The 20526-nt window shown below is 47.1% G+C and overlaps 1 protein-coding gene across 1 annotated transcript in view; it reads right to left on the bottom strand.

The window, feature by feature from the left end:
* LOC120368654 (erlin-1-like) overlaps positions 1–20526 on the bottom strand; it is a 57723-nt gene that overhangs the window by 32535 nt on the left and 4662 nt on the right. The window contains 3 exon segments of the mRNA XM_039480938.1: positions 369–415; positions 1398–1479; positions 8242–8365. Coding sequence (XP_039336872.1) covers positions 369–415; positions 1398–1479; positions 8242–8354 — 242 coding nt within the window. The 5' untranslated portion in view covers positions 8355–8365.

The raw sequence follows: 20526 nt of genomic DNA, 5'->3' as shown, positions 1-20526 counted from the left end.
AAGGGAAAGAATGAGTGATGGAGGATTAGATAACAGGAGAAAAGTAAAACAAGAGAGAAAGACAAGAACACACACTGGAGAAAGCGGCACAGATGCACAGACAACTGCAGAAGTCAGTTCTGGCCCCAGCAGGGAGCAATGTAAGAGCAACCTTTACTATTCCCACCCATATTCACTATGTTTCCAGACAAACACTCTGAACAAGCTTTATGTCATATTCAACCCCGCTCAAAAGCTACTCAAAGGCCTCTGCCCATAATTCCCAGCCCCCAGGCCTGAGCGCCTCCAAGTGAATCAGCCATAAGTTGAGAATTAGACCTATCACATTGGCTTGCCACATTCAGGAAGAACATACAGGAGCAACATACCTCGTCCCACAAGGCACGTTTTTTACTTCATCAGTTTGCAATGTTGTCTGAAACAAGAGACATGTAATCAGGGCTCACAGAGAAACTAGTCACTGACCAGTCAACAGCCAAGCCCTAGACAGGCCCTTGCACAACTTTCTAGCTCAGTTCAGGCCATACGCTCACTGGAAGCTCAGCACTCATGCTCTGTAATGGTTGCTGAGAAGGGTGGGGGGGAAATTCACTTCAGGTAGTTGGGGGTTGTGGCTGCTATAGGCAGGCAGCAGAATGAACTTTTCTAGCACCCACTCCCTGTGATGGAGGAGGAAGAAGGGGATGGTGCAGGGAACTCCATTCTCTTTCCCTCTTCTTCTTCTTCTTCCCTCAGTGCCCAGAAGGACTGCAGCTACCTGCCTGGCAAATGGCAAAGTGAATGCTTGCGGACCCAGGCACTAGGAGGACACATGGTGTCAGCAGCGGAAGCATCCCAAGGCAGGAGCCCCAGGGTTTTTGTTTGTGCCAGTGAAGAGCTCCCACTGGAAAAACAGCATGGAGCCCACATTCATTTGCAATGCAGGGTGTTTCCACATTACATGCTCTCAGGAAGCCACCAGTACCTCTAGCCACAGTGAAGTAGATGACTTCATTCAGCTCTTCCAAACTCACTGTAGTGGTAACAATTCAGGGGAGGGCAAAGCACAACAAAATGCAATAGACTAAATGTAGCCCATGGTGATCTACTAAGTCGTGCACAGCCACCATGTGCAGTGGGGCCTGGCCTCTTGCAGCAAAACAGATCATTGATTTCTGGGACCTGCAGTTGCTTCAGGCCTTGCTGCATACTGGAAGCTGTAGTACTATAGGCACACCAGGGGTTGCACCCCAACATCAGAGAGGAGGGTGGCTACAATCTGATCAGTGTGCTCTTATGCTACTGAGAACTGGCTAACATGGCTTTTATTTAGGCAAAATTCCAGCTCCACTTTCATATTTGACAGATACCTTATACAACCCCACCCTATTCCAGCTCCCCTGTGAGAAGTTACTAACCTGCACTGATTTGAAGGTGGTAATGAATGGGAGCATGATGTGATAGCCTGGTCCACTTGGGCTGGTTAATAAGGCACCACCCCTGTGAAGAGACAAATGGGTCAGTTCTCAAGAAGCTGAAGAATTAGATGTACTGACTCTTCCAGACCTCTGGTAAGTGTTCAAAGTACTGGATAGACATGGCCACAAGCTTCTATAGGTCAATAAGTCACAACAGCTCAGACAAGCTCTACTAGCCTGCTTGTTACCATGACTGATAATAGGAGGGTGAGAATGATTATTTTGCTCACCCACCAAAACCAAGTCACTTGCCCGAGCAAATCAAATTTGATAGGGCTGCATTAATACATAGTGTTATAGAAACATATGGTAAAGAAAATATACTTGTGACCTAATAGGTCACTAGACTAAAGAACAAGCTATTCAATGCAGACTAAATACAAAACGTTTCCCAGGAATTATTGATTTAATCAGCTCTTTTATGGGCTACTGGTACAAGATAACATTTGCCCTGTACTTGCTGCGTTGAGTCTGCCAGCTTCACACCAGCGACGTACAAAATATGCAGCATCCAATTAGACAAGAGGGATATTCCTGCTAAGCCCTTTCCAGTAACACAACCCTGTATAGACCTTCAGTAGTACCTGAGCTAGAATTTAAAATAAACCAAAGCTGCTATCAGAGACTATCTTCCTTCTAAAACATAGCTTTAAATCAGCAAGCAGGAAACTCTGATTTAAATCATTAATTTTAATAGTGTTTTGCATTTGTACTTATACTTATTTTCTTTAAAAAAAAAAAGGCTGATTCTCATTGGTGGGTAACCACTAAAACATGAGAAGTAAGAGATTACAGCAAAAATTATTAATTCAGTCAAATTATCAAGGGGTTGCTAATCACTTTCCCAATGAAAGCATGCTAACAATGTTAACATCAGAACTGCAGAACTGTACCATCTGTTTATAGAGAGCACAATCCCACATTCAGCTCTTTTCTTGCTGTCTACATTTCTTCCACCTTACACAACCGATCTACCAGCTTCCCAAGGTGCATTTACAATACGACAGAGCTTGACCATAACAGAATATTCTGCTTCCCTTTTTCCTGGGCACAATGCAAGGCCCATTTACTCTCCTCAGTCCCTTAGGAGTGGCTGGAGAGGAAGCATCAAACTCTGAATATGTGGGGCAAGGGGGAGGAAATGTCAGAGGGATGGTGAATAATACAGAGATTATAATATAAATCAATGGTGCGGCCTCATGTGGACACTGTGTATAGCACTGGTCACCCCTCATCTCCAAGAAGATGCTACAGAACTAGAGGGGTTTCACAGAAGAGTGACAAGAGCGATGAAGGGCCTAGAAAAAGACTCGTGCAAAGAGAGATTGCAAAGACTGGGATTGTTACTTTGAAAAGAAGACCAATAAAAGGGGGCATGACAGAAGTACCTAAAATGACGACTGCTCAGGGAGATTGGAAAGATCTGTTTTCCTTGTCTCAACACAAGAACAAGGGGACGCACAGTGTAATTAAAAGGTGGAAAATTCAAAATGAACAAAAAAGTGCCTTATCATACAATGTGTGATTAAACTGTAGAACTCACTGCCACATGAAGTAGTTGAGGCCATGAATTTAACAAGCTTAAAAAAAGGATGGGACATTTATATCCCATTTATTCTTGGGATAACAAGAATATCCAGAGTTAGCATACTTAATGACAACAAACATTGTGGCAGGGATATTAAACCTACTGCTTCAGGATTTAAGCCAATCTCTAACTATTAGAAACCAGGATGAAAGAGAATATGGTGACAGATTATTCTACATCTGCTACTGAAGGTTCTTACACCTTCCATTGAAACACCTGTGCTCGCCCCATCAGACACAAGAGACCAGGCCAGATGGGTCTGGGGTCTGATCCCATCTGGCAATGCCTATGTATAACCACCACATGTTATAGGCCAGTGGTTCTCAACCGCTTGCGGCCCAACCAGCACAGAGATGTGGCCCATGTGACATCCTTAGGGCCATACAGGTAGTATTGGATGTGGCCCACATAACACGTTATGGGCCGCATATACGGCCCATAATTGTAAATAGGTTGAGAATCACTGTTATAGACAGAAACAATTAGAGTGACAGCTGGATCCTTTTAATAAGGATGCATGTTGCCATCAAAACTGCCCTGTCTCCATCTGCTGGATGGGAAGAACTAGAACCCCTACTTTTGGACTGGCAAGGAAGAATGAAGAGTGTGTGCCAAAGCTTGAAGTACTCTCCATGGTCCTCAGTGTTTTATCACTATCTGTGCTCTATTCAAAAGGAAGGGGTATTAAATCTAATTTGCAGAGTCCTTGGCAGGACTTTAGGAACAATTAGTACCTAGAGAACAGCCCGGAGCAATAAACTGCCAAGGAGGGCAGGAGACTATCCATAATTCCAAGCATGGACAGATATTCAGGTGACAAGAGTAATACAATAAAACAGAGGGAAAAAAGCCCAGCCTGGATTATCCCAAACGGTTCATGACAGCGAGAGCTAAAGTATTAAACTATAGAATCATCTCCTAAGCAAGTGGCAGGAGCCCCACCACTTGAGTCACTGGAGCTAGAATGGAGAAAGCCCTGGAGGGAACAATCCAGCACAGGCTCTGCGAACGGGATGAAAGCGCTGGGTTCACGCCCGCTAATTTCTACTCTACCATTCATAGAAACTGCTTCCAAAACGCGAGGACTAGATAAAACCTTTCACACATAGGTTTGAGATAAAAAGTCTGTGAAACCAAGCAGTGGCAGACTTAACACATTACACAACCACAGTGTCCATACCATCATTTAAGGACTTCAGCTCCCACAAGCCCAATCATGGCACATATTTCCCTACTGGATCGGTTTATGCAAATTCTTGTGTACATGTATATAGTTTCCCACATCTTAGTCTCCTACATCTAGGCATGAGGTCTTAGGACACATTCTAAAACCACAGTTCCCTCCAAATGAGAAACAATAGATGCATCAAACATTTTGATCACAGATAAAATTAATGACTGGAAGATAGCTAATGTAACACCAATATTTAAAAAGGGCTCTAGAGGTGATCCTGGCAATTACAGACCAGTAAGTCTAACGTCAGTACCGGGCAAATTAGTTGAAACAATAGTAAAGAATAAAAATGTCAGACACCTAGAAGAACATAAATTGTTGGGCAAAAGTCAACATGGTTTCTGTAAAGGGAAATCATGTCTTACTGATCTATTAGAGTTCTTTGAAGGGGTCAACAAACATGTGGACAAGGGGGATCCAGTGGATATAGTGTACTTAGATTTCCAGAAAGCCTTTGACAAGGTCTCTCACCAAACGCTCTTACATAAATTAAGTTGTCATGGGATAAGAGGGAAGATCCTTTCAGTTAAAAGACAGGGAACAAAGGGTAGGAATAAATGGTAAATTCTCAGAATGGAGAGGGGTAACTAGTGGTGTTCCCCAAGGGTCAGTCCTAGGACCAATCCTATTCAACTTATTCATAAATGATCTGGAGAAAGGGGTAAACAGTGAGGTGGCAAAGTTTGCAGATGATACTAAACTGCTCAAGATAGTTAGGACCAAAGCAGATTGTGAAGAAGTTCAAAGAGATCTCACAAAACTAAGTGACTGGGCAACAAAATGACAAATGAAATTTAATGTGGATAAATGTAAAGTAATGCACATTGGAAAAAATAACCCCAACTATACATACAATATGATGGGGTCTAATTTAGCTACAACAAATCAGGAAAAAGATCTTGGAGTCATTGTGGATAGTTCTCTGAAGATGTCCATGCAGTGTGCAGAGGCGGTCAAAAAAGCAAACAGGATGTTAGGAATCATTAAAAAGGGGATAGAGAATAAGAAGGAGAATATATTATTGCCCTTATATAAAATCGATGGTACGCCCATATCTTGAATACTGCATACAGATGTGGTCTCCTCATCTCAAAAAAGATATACTGGCACTAGAAAAGGTTCAAAGAAGGGCAACTAAAATGATTAGGGGTTTGGAACGGGCCCCATATGTGGAGAGATTAAAGAGGCTAGGACTTTTCAGCTTGGAAAAGAGGAGACTAAAGGGGGATATGATAGAGGTGTATAAAATCATGAGTGATGTGGAGAAAGTAGATAAGGAAAAGTTATTTACTTATCCCATAATACAAGAACTAGGGGCCACCAAATGAAATTAATGGGCAGCAGGTTTAAAACAAATAAAAGGAAGTTCTTCTTTACACAGCGCACAGTCAACCTGTGGAACTCCTTGCCTGAGGAGGTTGTGGAGGCTAGGACTGTAACAGCGTTTAAAAGAGAACTGGATAAATTCATGGAGGTTAAGTCCATTAATGGCTATTACCCAGGATGGGTAAGGAATGGTGTCCCTAGCCTGTGTTTGTCAGAGGGTGGGGATGGATGGCAGGAGAGAGATCACTTGATCGTTACCTGTTAGGTTCACTCCCTCTGGGGCACCTGGCATTGGCCACTGTCGGTAGACAGGATACTGGGATAGATGGACCATTGGTCTGACCCAGTACGGCCGTTCTAATGTAATGCTTTAGACAGAAGAAAGGTTATTACATGGTGGGTCGCGAGCTGTCAACCTCCACCCCAAACCCTGCTTTGCCTCCAGCATTTATAATGGTGTTAAAAGTGTTTTTAATTCATAAGGGGGGGGTCGCACTCAGAGACTTATGTCATGTCAAAGGGGGCACCGATAAAAAAGTTTGAGAGCCACTGAGCTAATGTGACCCTTGCATGTATAAACAGGGGACTCTCCAGCAGGAGTAGAGCAGTTATTTTACCTCTGTATTTGACACTGGTATGACCAATGCTGGAATACTGTGTCCAATTCAAGACAGATGTTCATAAATTGATTCAAAGAAGAGCAACGAGAATGATTAAAGGATTAGAAAACATGCCTTTATAGTGATGGACTCAAGGAACACAATCTATTTAGCCTAACAAAAAGAAGGTTACAGTCTATAGGTATACGGAAAACAAATATTAATATAATGGACTCCTCATTCTAACAGAGAAAGGTCAAATATGATCCAATAAAGGCAAAAAAATTTAACAGTGAGGGTAATTAACCATTCAAACAATTTACCAAGAGTCGTGGTGGATTCTCCATCACTGATAATTTTTAAATCAAGATTGGATCTCCCCCCCCAAAAAAAGCTCTGCTCTAGGAATTACTTTGGGGGGGAAGTTCTCTGGCCTGTTATACAGGAGATCATAACGGTCTCTTCCGGCCTTGGAATCTATGAACAGGAGGAGCCAATGGCCTGCCTGCAAGAAGTCCACAGAGCAGTCTGGGGAGCTCTGCTCTAGGTAGTTTATCATCAGCCAGTACCCATGGAAAGTTCAGCAATTGGCTAGATTGTGACCAAAGTAACTTGTTTTCTTCATTCCTATTCTTAAGTATCAGCAGGATCAACTAGACCATCAGATTAAGGTCTTGCTTACACTGGACTTTTTATACCAGTGTTGCTGCCTTAAGGGCACCTGTGTTCAGTGTGGGTCACGGTCCCAGTGCATGACACACATTGAGTATAGCTACAAACCTAGGGCAGACAAGACCTGTGGCAAACTGGCATGAATAGGGCAATGGTCATTCGTACTCAGTTAAAAACTTGGGCAAAAAACAACTTGTGTAGACTCAAACTTTAAGGCCAGACGGGACCATGATCATCTAGTCTGATCTCCTGCACATCACAGGCCACAGCACCTCACCCACCCTGTAACAGACCCCTGACCTCTGGATGAGTTACTGAAGTCCTCAAACCATGATTTAAAGACTTCAAGTTAAGAGAATCCACCATTTACACTAGTTTAAACCTACAAGGGACACATGCCCTATGCTGCAGAGGAAGGTGAAAATCTATCAGGGTCTCTGACGATCTGACTTGGGGGAAAAATCCTTCTCAATTCCAAATATGGCAATCAGACTCTGAGCATGTGGGCAAGACCCACCAGCCAGACACCCGGGAAAGAATTCTCTGTAATAACTGAGAGCCCTCCCCATCTAGTGCTCCATCATCAGCCATTGGAGCTATGTGATGCTAACAGTCACAGATCAGCTACGTGCCATAGTAGGCAGTCTCATCATACCACTCCTCTATAAACTTATCAAATTCAGTCTTGAAGCTAGTTAGGTTTTTTGCCACCACTGCTCCCTTTTGACATAGTCGGGAGCTGGCCGCCTAAAGTGGAAGGTGGGGACTAGGCACACAGAGCAGCGGGGAAGGGCTGGCCAAGGAACAGGCGCCCAGGGAAGGGTGAGGAGTTCAGGACTGGTCTGCCTGGTGGGAGCTGGAAAGCAGGCAAACAGGAGTGCAGGAGGGAGTGGGGAGTCAGATCAGGTGCATGGGGATACAGGAAGGACTCTAGGTAGAGGGGGACCTGAGAGACTTGAGGACTAAGCACACAGTAGTGTGGGAGTTGTGAAGCAAGCGTATAGGGCTGTGGGAAAGGCTCTGGGTACTGGGGGAGGGAGTTGGGGAGCTAGAGCCTCTGTCTGTATGCATTTAAAGCTGAATTTTAACCCTATAATAAATTTCACACACACTAGCGTGACAGGGGAGTTCAAAATCCAGACAGACCAGAAATCATTTTTTTAATATCTCATGATTATTAGGCTGTCATAATTTTTTACCTCTTTAGTCAGCAATAATGGCCCTCCTGCCCATCCTGAGATGAGGCGCAGGCACAGAACATGGAGCAGGGCAATCTCTTACACAAGACCTTCCTTGGATGAACCGTAATGGAGAGAATTAAACCCAGAATGTTGAGAACCTTGGATGTACTCATTGGAACAGTACCTGTAATACACTGCCAGGTGGCCCTCATCAACTTTATGAATGGAGGAGTAGAGGAGAAGAACTAGGACTCCCACAGCAGCTGCAACTACCGCCCCAGGCTGGGCCATAGTCATACTAACGTCATCTGTGGGAACAAAACACATGGTCATCCACCAATGTTGCTGTCAGTGAATGAAAAGGATTCCTTAATCTCTCTCTTATCTATGGATTTTTCTTAATAGCAGAGGCTCCCAAACCTTTTTATAATGCAGACCACAACTTCACAAAGAACATTTCAGACACACCTCTCCCATTCTCCATCAAAGACCATTTCCATTCCTGCTCATAACTGCACGACAATACTATACTTACATGGCCAATATTAGGAGAGTACTGTATATATTTTAAACTTCATTTAATGTGGTTTGTCAGCTGGAAATGAAGAGAAGGAGCTAGTACCATGTGGCTCACCAGTACTGCACAGACCCACCTACAAGAGCTTTGCCCACTCAGTTGTATTAAGATGTCTCAACTCAGAGGCACGAGCTTTCTTAGCACCATCCAGCTAAACCAATTGTTTCCATGTTTTAAGACCTTGTGTACTACATCTAAAATTCAAGAGCAATTGCAACACATATTTGAAATCTGCATCCTAGGACACAGCAGCACCAAATGGCAGAAGGCTGCTCTGCAGCTGCCTCCTCTTTCCAGCCACTCAGGTCAGCAGCTAGAAAGGAGAAGGAGGAGTATTTTCAGTGTTGCTCCTCTAGCCAGTCAAGATTTTGGGTTTTTTTCCCCTTGTTCTTTGATGGGGTGGGCAATGGAGACATTATTTTCTCCATCCCTGAACAGAAATTAAAGGGAAGTGCCCCTGTATACTCTCACTTCAAAAGCAACATTGTCAGTACTGCTGCACAATTCACACAGTCAATTATGATCAGGGTAGATTAATTCTCTGTTCTTGTCTCTGAATTTCCTTCTGCTTTCCTTAGCAACTTAAAATTAACTCATCTTAAATAGACATGTGGAGCTTCTCACATGTTCTTTAAGCAATTCCGTATGTTACTGAGCTCAGAATAAAGACTGAAGTCTTTCTCTTTTTAATCAACCCACACACCAGCTGATCACAACCCATGTACCACACGTGGTGCATGTACTGCAGAGCTAGACAGTGTCAGCTCAGAACTCTCCTGTCTCCATGCCACTCTTCAACCTCTTCTTCTCTCCCACCCAACACTCACTATCATTACAGTAACAGATCACTAATGTTAAATTTTAATAATCTTGGAATACTGGGAAATTCCAGAGACCTTCAAGAAAGCCACTGCTGTGCCAAGGCTTAAGAGTAGTTAAGATAAAATAGGAATTACAAGCCAGTTAGCCAGAAATACAGGACTAACTCGTACAGGACTATCAAAGAACTGAAGGAAGGAAATATAATTAATTCTAATCAACATTACAAGTTTGATTGATGAAAGTAATAACTATCGACATAATATACTTTTGTCTTCTCAAACCATTCGATTTAAAACTTTATAACATTCTGCTTAAAAGTGGATTAAATGGATTAAAAAGCGGGTAACTAATAGATTGCAAAAAGGTATAATTAATGGGGAATCATTGTCCAGGAACAGTATTTCTATTGACATTCCATTGGGATCAGTTCTTGCCCCAACATTATTCAATACCTTTATCAATGATCTGGAAGGAAATATGAAACCATTGCTGATGACCTTTGCAAATGACAAATTGACAGGTGGTAATTACAAGGATAAAGCACTTATACAGGGCAATATAGATAACTTGGTACAATCATACCACATGCATTTCAACACTTCATACATCTAGGAACTGAGACTGTAGATTACAGTACAGGATGAAGACTTTATTCTGGAAGGCAGGATTCTGAAAGGGATCTTGTGGTCATGGCGAATAAGCAGCTGAGTATGAGCTCCCAGTGCAGTGCTCTAAGGTGGCAAAAGCAATTTGTGGCTGTATAAGTTCAGGAACAGAAGGAGGAGTAGGGAGATGATACTACTTCTGTATACAGCATTGGCGAGACTTTTACAATTCTGACAGTTCTGATGCCACATTTCAAGAAAGATGCTGGCAAACTGGAGATTTCAGACAAGAGCCACAAGAATGCTTTGTGTCTGAAATATCTGTCTGAGAGTGAGAGACTAAAGGAGCTCAACCTATTTATCTTATTAAAAAGAAGTTCAATCACAGTCTATACTTACCTATACAGGCAGAAGACAGCTGATAGTGGAGGGATATTTAAACTAGCACACAAGGGAAAAATAAGAGCCAATGACTAAGTTCAGGCCAGAAAACCTGGAAAAAAGGCACAAATGTTTAACAATTAGTGTAATTAACAAATGAAAAATGTAACCAAGGAGTGTGGTGGGTTCTCCATTGCTTGGCGAATATTAATCAAGGCTGAGAGTGTTTCTAAAAGATATGTTATAGCTCGAATACAAGTTGTTGTCTTAGGGTATGTTTACACTGCCGGAGTTACATCACCACTCAGAGAGTGCTGAAGGAAAACCACTGTTGTGTGTTCACATTGACAGCTGCCTGCATAATAGCACGTTCAGACTTGCGGCACTTACAACAGTATTCAGAGAGGTGCACTCTGGGCAGCTATCCCACAGAGCATCTCTTCCTCTTCTGCCGCTAAGAGTTGTGGGAAGGCGGAGGGGGTCGTGGGGCATCCTGGTCCTGTCCCAATGTCCCATGATGCATTGCTTCGCATCCCAGCAATCCCTGTGCTTCCGTCCACATTTGGCGTCAACTTTCAACGGTTTGTGTACTGCGCACTCTGCCTCTCCGAGCTGCAGGAATGGATCCCGCACTGTTGACTAATACGCTGCTCGTTCTCATTAACACATCACAAGTGGCAGTGGAGTTATTCCTTAAACTACAAAGGCAAGAAGAGTTCAACATTGATCTCGCCACGCATAGTAGCTACAACACGAGATTGCTTGTGGTATTCATGGAGGTGCTGACCACAGTGGAACACTGCTTTTGAGCTCGGGATCACATCATCATGCACATCTGGGATGACGAGCAGTGGCTGCAGAACTTTCGTATGATGAAAGCCACACTCATGGGACTGTGAGATGAGCTCGCCCTAACCCTGTGGCGCAAGGACACAAGAATGAGAGCTCCCCTGTCGCTGGAGAAGCACATGGCAATTGCACTGTGGAAGCTGGCTACTCCAGACTGCTACTGATCAGTCGCTAAACAGTTTGGAGTGGGAAAGCCAACTGCTGGACAGAAGTGTGCAGGGCCATTAATCTCATCCTGCTCCGAAAGACTGTAACTCTGGGCAACGTGCATGACATTGTGGATGGCTTTGTACAAATGGGTTTCCCTAACTGCAGGGGAGCAATAGATGGCATGCATATTCCAATTCTGGCACCAGACCATCTAGCCACCGAGTACATTAATTGGAAGGAGTATTTCTCTATGGTTTTCCAAGTGCTTGTGGATCACCATGGGCGTTTCACAGACATTAACAGAGGCAGAGGTGCATAACGTATGCATCTTTCAGAACACTGTCCTGTTCAGGAAGCTGCAAGCAGGGACTTTCTTCCCGGACCTGAAGATCACTGTAGGGAAAGCCAACATGCCTATTGTGATCCTGGGAGACCCTGCCTACCTCTTAATGCCGTGGCTCATGAAACCATACATGGGGAACCTTGGCAGCAGCAAACAGCAGTTCAACAAGAGGCTGAGCAAGTGCAGAGTGACTGTTGAGTGTGCTTTTGGCTGTTTAAAGGCCTGCTGTTACTGCCTATATAGGAGGCTGGACCTGGCCGATAACAATATTCTTATGCTTACAGCCATGTGCTGTACACAGTGGTGAGCTGGAGCGGGTTCCCACCAGTTCCCAAGAACCGGTTGCTAAAATTAGACCACCGTGGAGAACCGGTTGTTAAAGGGCCAGGGGGTGGGCAAAGAACTCCGGTCCATGGGCTGGACCATCCTGTTGCTCCCAGGATCCCCAGCTGGGAAGGCTGAGGTTCCCCTGGCCCCTCCCCCGTTTCCCCCCCCAGCTGCAGTGTGGCCAGCTGCCGGCACCAGCTGGGCGGCTCAGCTGAGCTCCTGAGTCGTCCTGCTGCTTTGAGCTGCAGGCAAGGTAAGGGGGGGGGGGGGGCTGCAAGCTCCAGGGCTGCTGGCGGGGGGGCAATTTTCCCCAGGCCCTGCAGGGGCTCCCGGTCCCACGAGTATGTCTCCCCCCGCCCCGGCCCCTCCCCTGCTTCCCCCCACCCTTAAATCAGAACTTTTTATAGGGAACCAGTTGTTAAGATTTTGGCAGCTCATCACTGGCTGTACACCCCATAATATTTGTGAAGGGAAGGGTGAAAGCTTCACTCACAGCTGGACTGCTGAGGCTCAGTGCCTGGAGGCTGAATTTGAACAGCCAGAGACTAGGGCTATTAGAGAGGCACAGCACGGGGCCATAAGGATCAGGGATGCCTTGAGGAAGCAATTTGAAGCTGAAAGCCACTAATATTTGTTGCTATGCTCAGGAGTGCAGTGCTTGTAATGCTAGGAGGTGATTGTGACTGGTGCAGACAATGCACTATGAAGGTTTAAGAAAATCGCCTGTTGCTTTGCAGGGCTATGTTTGCTTTCAATTAATGGAATAAAGATTGCTTTCAAACCAAAACAATTCTTTTCTTAAACAACAACCGGAGGAGAGAGAGAGAGAAACAAAAAACCACATCAGCGCAGTGGGGGATGGGGGAAGGGAGGGTCCCAGGAGGAGGTGGGGTCCCAGGACAGTTAAAGATTTCTATATGTCCAGGTATCACATGCAACCTTGTCCTTTGGGGTACAGTGCAGCAGGTACCAATTTCAGCAGAACTAAACCGCAGAGGGAGTGTAGTGGGTACTGGGAGTCCGCAAGGCTGGACTGTGACAGGGCAGGAGTGGAATGCAGCGGGTACAGACTGGAGCCAGAAGGTTCATAAAAGTGTGTTGGCAGTGACTGGGGGGCGCATGGGAAAGAGTTTTGTGACAGTGGCTGTAGGGGAGGGCAGGTGCGGAGCTGCTCGGTTTGCAGTGATAGTAGTGACTAGAGCATGTCCACTTGGCGCTCCATAACATTTAAAAGCCACTCTGTAGCGTTGTTCCGGTGTGCTGCGTTCTCCTTTCGGTCCCTCTTCTCACTGTTCTGCCACTCCTTCAATTCTTGGTTTTTGGCTGCAGAGTGCATCATGAAATCAGTGTTCCAGGACTGTACTGTACACTAGGCTGATGGCTCTTGTGGAGAGCCAGCACTGTAGTGGGGGCCTTTATAATCATTACTGTCCTCACATTTTCCACAGGCTGTGTTCAGTATAGAAGATATCTCGCTGCTGAGGAGCAGCAGGGAATCAAGGGAGGGTCTTATCCAAGACTGCAGCTTCCGCCCTGGCCCTTATGCAGCTCGCCTGTGCGCAGCAATGGTCGCTCCCCCTCAGTGACAGGCAAGAAACAAACCAACTCTGCCAAAGAACCTGCAGCAGCAGATTTCCCAGTATCTCCATCAGAGTTTCCTGGAGATCTGTGAGGCAGATTCCCCTGAAGTGAGGGAGTCAATCAACACCCTGTTCTGCTGCTCAGACTAGGCATATGGTGGTACGTGCATATGGTGGTGCGTGCATCATACAGACACAAGCCTGCTTTCTGCAACACTCCTGCCTCCAACAACTCGCTTCAGCGATTCCCAAAATCAAAGCCACTTACCAGGGGCCTCCGCTCCTGTTTGCGCTTCGCCAGGCTCTGACAGCTGTGACTGGCTAGCCTCCTCCAGGGTAGAAAAGAGTTCCTGGCTGCATGGAGCTCTGACCTCCGAGTCAAGCTCTGCCTCTGGGTCCCCCTCCGCATCCTCGTCCAAGATTTCCTCCTCCTGGCTCGGTCCACTCTTGACTGGCACGTGAGCCACCAAAGTATCCACTGTGGCCTTCGCAGCAGAGGTGGGGTCGCCACCGAGTATTGCGTCCAGCTCTTCGTAGAACCAGGAGCTCATGGGCACAGCACTGGAGCAGCGGTTTGCCTCATGCACCTTGTGGTAGGGGATCCGAAGCTCTTTCACTTTGACTCTGCACTGCAGTGTGTCCCGGTCATGGCCCCTTCTGTCACGCATCATGAAATCTGCCCGTAGGGGGTATAATTCCTACAGCTGGAGCACAGCTGGGACTGGACAGCCTCCTTTCCCCAAATGCTGATGAGGTCCAGAAGCTCGGCATTGCTCCAAGAGACCACTGCACGCGTCACCAAGCAAACAGGAAGGGGACTTACAAAATTCCAAGGAATTCAAGGGGTGGGGCTCACAGTTGGTCACCTGATGGCAGGGCAGTAGAGTTCAAACCGATGACCAGAGAGGCAAGAGCAGGCATTGTGAGACACCTTCTGGAGGTCAACTGCAATGCTGTAATCAACCAGGGTGTCTACACTGGCACCGCAGTGCTGTAGCACCAGTGCAGTAAGCTGTACGCCTCTCATCGGAGTGGTTTTTTTACAGCACTGCAACTGTGAGATTTCTGCGCACTAAGTAGCTTGGCAGCATGTACACCTCAGGAATTACACCGCAGAAAGCTGCTTTACTGTGCAGAAACTTGCCAGTGTAGACAAGGCCTAAGATACAGGAGTCACTAGGCTCCATGAATTGCATTATTCAGGAGGTCAGACTAGATTATCATGAATCGCTTCTGGTATTAATAATCTGTTAAAAGCTTAATATATTCCCTGGGGTATATTTAAGTGAGGAAGGTGGCAGAACAAACTTGTTCTTGAGTTTCAGTGGCATAAACAGCTGCAAAAAAAAATAAAAATAAAAATAAGGACACAAAAGTGGCTTCCCATTTGTGCTAGAAATACAGGCAGGCACATCAAAGGAGACACTTGTGACCCAACATGGCTAAAGCACGTCTGCATTTTGTTGTGTAGATAAGACCCCTAACTATGTGCTCAATCCACATTAAAGTTTTGAGTAATTAGTGTCAGGAAACAGTCACAAAACACAGGCCTAATAACGCAATATCCTTCCTCTCAAACTGGCCCAAAAGGAAGTCCCAGAAGCTCTGCAGGAGATCATGTGACAACCTAATCTTTTATGGGGAGCAAATTCTACTATCCCTCAGAAAGGATTCCAAATGCAACCAGTACTTAAGAAACTATTATCCCACGCAACTAATCTCATTATCCAATGCTCAGTGTCCAACCTCCCATTTCTGAGTAAAGAGCTGTCTCCCACTCCACTGCCAATATCCTGGATCTCTCCCAATAAAGCTTCAGGCCAGGGCACGACAGAGCTGATGCTGCGGACATGCTGATGACTGCTTCTTATCACTGGATTTTGGTGTATAGCCATACTCTGACTGCTGGATCTGTAAGGCCTTGCATACTGTCAGTCATAGAATGCAGCTGTCCTATCTCAGAGACACAGCAGAGGTGTGCAACAGCACACCAAAAAAAAAAAAAAAAACATTCCAAATCTTCCTTTTAGACCAAAGCACAAGAGTCATGATGGGAAACTGTCTTTCATCTTCAGAGCCCACACTTATGGAGTACCATAGGGATCCATACTATTGATAGATGGATTGCACGGAGCCATTAGGTAAAATCATAGGGCCTTATGGACTCAGCAATACCTGGATAATATCCAGCTATCCAAATACTGAAGGAAACAGTAGTGCCAGATGAAGAGACGATGATGAAACTAAACCTGGTTTGGATGGAGGCAATACTGGTGGAGTAAATTGCTTCAAAGAACTTTGTACCAGCATATTACCTCTCCTCAGATAGTTAAGTCTATAGACATAATCCTGGACCCATCATAAATCTCTGGCTGCGGAAAGATCCTCTTCCATCTACGCTTGTCTCAGCTTGTCAGACTCAGGCCCAGCCACAAGTAACCTGAGCATTTGTGACCTTTCAACTAGATTACCGCAGCAATATATCTAGAAATGAATTCACCGACATAAGGCTCCAACTGATTCAAACTGCAACAGCTCACCTTCTTAGCAACACAAACACTCAGAAGGACATCACTCCGGAGCCTGGCTCCTGCACTGGCTCAATTTAAATGAGTCACATCAATGGGTCCTGCCTTCAAAACTCCTCCACAGAAACACCCGGCTACCTAAAGGAACATCTCAGCCATAGGAACCACTGTTGACTGTATCCTTTTAAGGTCCTGTTTCAACACCAAAGTCATACTCTAACCATGACTGGGGACACAACTGTATGTTAAGTGGTTCCATGTGATATGGCTGAACTTGTTGGGTAGATGGGCCTAGAACAGGGGTCGGCAACCTTTCTGAAGTAGTGTGCCGAGTCTTCATTTATTCACTCTAATTTAAGGTTTCACGTACCAGTAATACAATTTAATGTTTTTTAGAAGGTCTCTCTCTACAAGTCTATATATTATATAACTAAACTAGTGTTGTATTGTAAAATAAACAAGGTTTTCAAAATGTTTAAGCTTCATTTAAAGTTAAATTAAAATGTTGATCTTACGCCACCGGCCCGCTCAGCCCACTGCTGGTCTGGGATTCTCTTCACCTAGGCTGGCAGCAGGCTGAGCAGGGCCTGCAGCTGGGACCCCAGCTGGGAAGGGTCCAGCAGCCAGAACCCCAGACTGGCAGCAGGCTATGCGGGGCTGGCGGTCGGGAACCCAAACCAGCAGTGGGCACTGCTGCTCAGGGGTTCCATTGGCCGGCTCCTGCCAGCCGGGATCCCGGCTGCCGGACCCGCTCACCCCGCTGCTGGTCTGGGGTCCCGGCCCTGCCCACATACAGTGGGTACCTACCTTCTCCCTGATTCTAGCCCATTCTCTTCCTCTCTCTGCACTGAGCTGAGGGTGGGAGTGCACTGAGAACAGGGCTGGGGATGAAGGGTCTGGCCAGGAGCTAGAATGAGGGAGGGGGTTGAGGCAGGAGGTTTGGGTGTGGGGGCACTTACCTGGGCTGCTCCCATTTGGTGTGCGGGGTACAGGTGGGAGTGTGGGGGGAGCAGGAGCTCCCATTTGGTGCTCAGGGTGGGGATGTGTGGGGTGCATGGGATGGGGGCTGCAGAAGTGGGGGTGCAAGAGTCAGGGCAGAGGGCTGGGGGCATGTGAGGGGAGTGCAAGTGTCAGGCGGGGGCTGGGTATGTGTGGGGTTGCCAGAATCAGGGCTGGAGTCATGGGGGGGTGAAGGAGTCAATAGAGGGCTGGGTGCGTAACAGGAAGGTACAGGGCTCAGGGCAGGGGCCTGGGGTGTGTGTGGGGGGGCAGGGCTCAGGGCAGAGGGCTGGGTGTGGGGGGGGGGGGCAGGACTCAGGGCAGAGGGCTGGCCCCCCTCAGAAGCTCCAACCCCCACATTCCTTGTCCCCTGACTATCCCCTCCTGGGACCCCTGCCCTTAACGGCCCCCCAGGACCCTATCCAAGCCTCCCTGCTCCTTGTCCCCTGACTGCCCCCCTAGGACGTTACCCCCTACGTCCCCTGACTGCCCTGACTCTTATCCACACCCCCGCTCCCAGACAGACCCCCCCGGACTCCCATGCCTATCCAACCACTCCCCACCCCCTAACAGGACTCCCAGAACTCCCGACCCATACAACCCCCTCCCCTCGCTCCCTGCCTGCCCCAACTCCTCTCCACACCCCTGCCTCCAGACAGCCCCCCGAGAACTCCCGACTCATCCAACCCCCAGCTCCTTGTCCCCTGACCACCCCCTCCAGAGACCCCCACCCACCCTAACTGCCCCCCCCAGGACCCTCCTTGCTCCCTGTCCCCTGACTGCCCTGACCCCTATCCACCCCTCACCCCTTAACAGACCCCGGGATTCCCATGCCCCATCCACCTCCCCTGCTCCTGACTGCCCCTCCAGAGACCCCACCCCTAGCCAGCCCCCTCGTAATCCCACCCCTATCCAACCCACCCTGCTCCCTTTCCCCTGACTGCCCCCACCCCATATCCAACCTCCCCCAGCCCCGGACCCCTTACCATGGGGCTCCAAGCACAGCCAAATATGCTGCCCCGCAGGCGCACGCAGCCCCGCCCCTCAGAATGCTTTGTGCATGGCAGCAGAGCTTTGGTTGAGCAGCGCGCAGCCCTGGCCCCCAGAGCGCTGCACGCATGGCTCCAGGGAAAGGGGGAGAAGGCAGGGGAGGGGCCGGCGGCTTGCTGCGCTCAGCTGGACGCTATGGCCCGGGAGCGTGGACCCTGCGGCTTGCCGCACCGGCAGGATTTTTAATGGCACACTGGAGTTGCAGCAGGCCACAGTGTGCCATTAAAAATCGGCTCGCATGCCGTCTTTGGCACGCGTGCCATAGGTTGCCGACTCCCGGCCTAGAATGACACTGCAAAAATCGACTTAGGCCAGGTTTAGGTTCTGAAAATAAATCTAGTTTAAAAAGGCCTCCCATCAATAGAAATGTTTCCATGGAAACCTTTTCCCTCTTCTAGTCTCACAAAAGCTTTTTTAAAGGAACACAACATGTTCTGCAGCATTTGTAGCCTGAACATTGCAGATTCATGCCCAAATGCAGTGTGGGCACAGATTAGAAACCGACTTGCCCATTTTTATTGTCTAAGCAGTCATGTGCAGTGAATATGATATTTTCAAATTCTGTCAGCTAAGATGTTATTAGTAACAAATAAGGAAATTTAAAAAAAAAATCTGTGCGTCTCCCAGCACCGCTTTTTATTCTCCAGGGAACTGGAAGTTACAGTGGCAAAGTGACAGAAGAATCAAGGGTTCAGTACTTAATTGGTTTGTCAAGTATATTGGCCTCTACACTAAATGAACTTGGCTATTAAGTTTACTGCAACTTCTGAAACCTGTAAACAGCCAAGTAAAAGCCTTTGAATGTAGGAAGGAGTGTACAGCTGTCCTCAGCAAGCTGTTCTTATTTTGCTACCGCAGACACTCAATCAAACCTATAATTTAAGGTGATCTGCAAAAAATGTAAGTCACCTAATTTATGCCATTTTTGCTTCTTTACACTTTACGTATATTTTCTTCTCTCCCCGCAAAAGGCAGATGCAGTGCTTGTTTTACCTTTAGAAATAACAAGGTTTCACTTTCTGCTTTTGATAAAGGTGTTTCCTTAAAGAGCCAAAGAACTGGAAAAATACCTCTCAGCCCTAAGCAGAAAAGGCAGATCTTCAGAGATCTTCCTTCTCAACTGTTTGTCAGACATTTCAGTTAAATATGAGTTTAATTAAAATTTTAGATAAACTGACTAAAAACCCTTTCCTCTCAGCTGGCTCAGGAATTGCTTCCTTCGCAGTACCACAACCCTACTGGCTCTCCAGATAAAAATGGATAGCAAAGATCCAAATTTTGCAATTAAACACTTCTAAACAGCTAAAAAAGGGTAAACACTCCCCCCTCACACACACACACTTCTTCACCCAGCAAATTTAAGCTTGCACATTTTTCTTTAGGAACATAGCAATTTTCACACTGGATCTGATTTTACTCCTGGGGGAATTCTGCACCACTGCGCAAGGCAGAATTTTACAGAAATTAATGTTGTGTGTGCAGAATTTCCTTTTTTCCCCACAGAAATGGGCTGCAGAGATGTTGGCTACCATCGGGGCCGCTGGATCCGGCAGAGCCCAGCTCACAAATAGAAGACAAGGCTGGGGGAAGGTGGAGTGGACTGGAGGGTTCCCAGCAGCTGCAGTTTCCAGCATGCCCTGAAGGAAGGAGGCGGTGGCACACAGGAAACTCTGTGCAAGCCCGGGACTAGTATCAGGTGTTTCTCCTCTGGATCCCTGGGTAGGAGGTGAGTATGTCTGGGCTGGGGAAGGCCCCATAGCTGGAATCTGAGGGGTGTGAAGGCTCCAGGATGGGACCAGGGATGAGAGGTTTGGGGTGCAGGAGGGTGCTCCGGGTTGGGACCAATGTGTTCAGAGGGCAGAAGGGGGATCAGGGCTGTGGCAGGGACTGGGGCACAGGGCAGGCTCAGGGGTGCAGGCTCCAGGCAGCACCTACCGCAAGCAGCTCCCAAAACCATGTCCCCCTTCTGGCTCCAAGGTGCGGCCAGGCGGATCTGCACGCTGCTCCATCCGCAGGCACTGCCCCTGCAGCTCCCATTGGCCAGGAACCACAGCAAATAGGAGCTGCAGGGGCAGCACCTGTGGATGGGGCAGCGTGCAGAGCGGCCTTGCCACCCCTCCACGTACTATATAGGAGCTGGAGGGGGATCATGCTGACTGCTTCCTGGAAGACACATGGAGCAGGGCAAGCCCCTGACCCCACTCCCCAGTGAGCGCTGAGGGCTGGATTAAATGCTCTGATGAGCCAGATGTGGCCCA

This window comes from Mauremys reevesii, linkage group 7 (assembly GCF_016161935.1).
Source record: "Mauremys reevesii isolate NIE-2019 linkage group 7, ASM1616193v1, whole genome shotgun sequence".
Classification (NCBI taxonomy): domain Eukaryota; kingdom Metazoa; phylum Chordata; order Testudines; family Geoemydidae; genus Mauremys; species Mauremys reevesii.
This window is presented reverse-complemented; position numbering and strand designations above follow the sequence as displayed.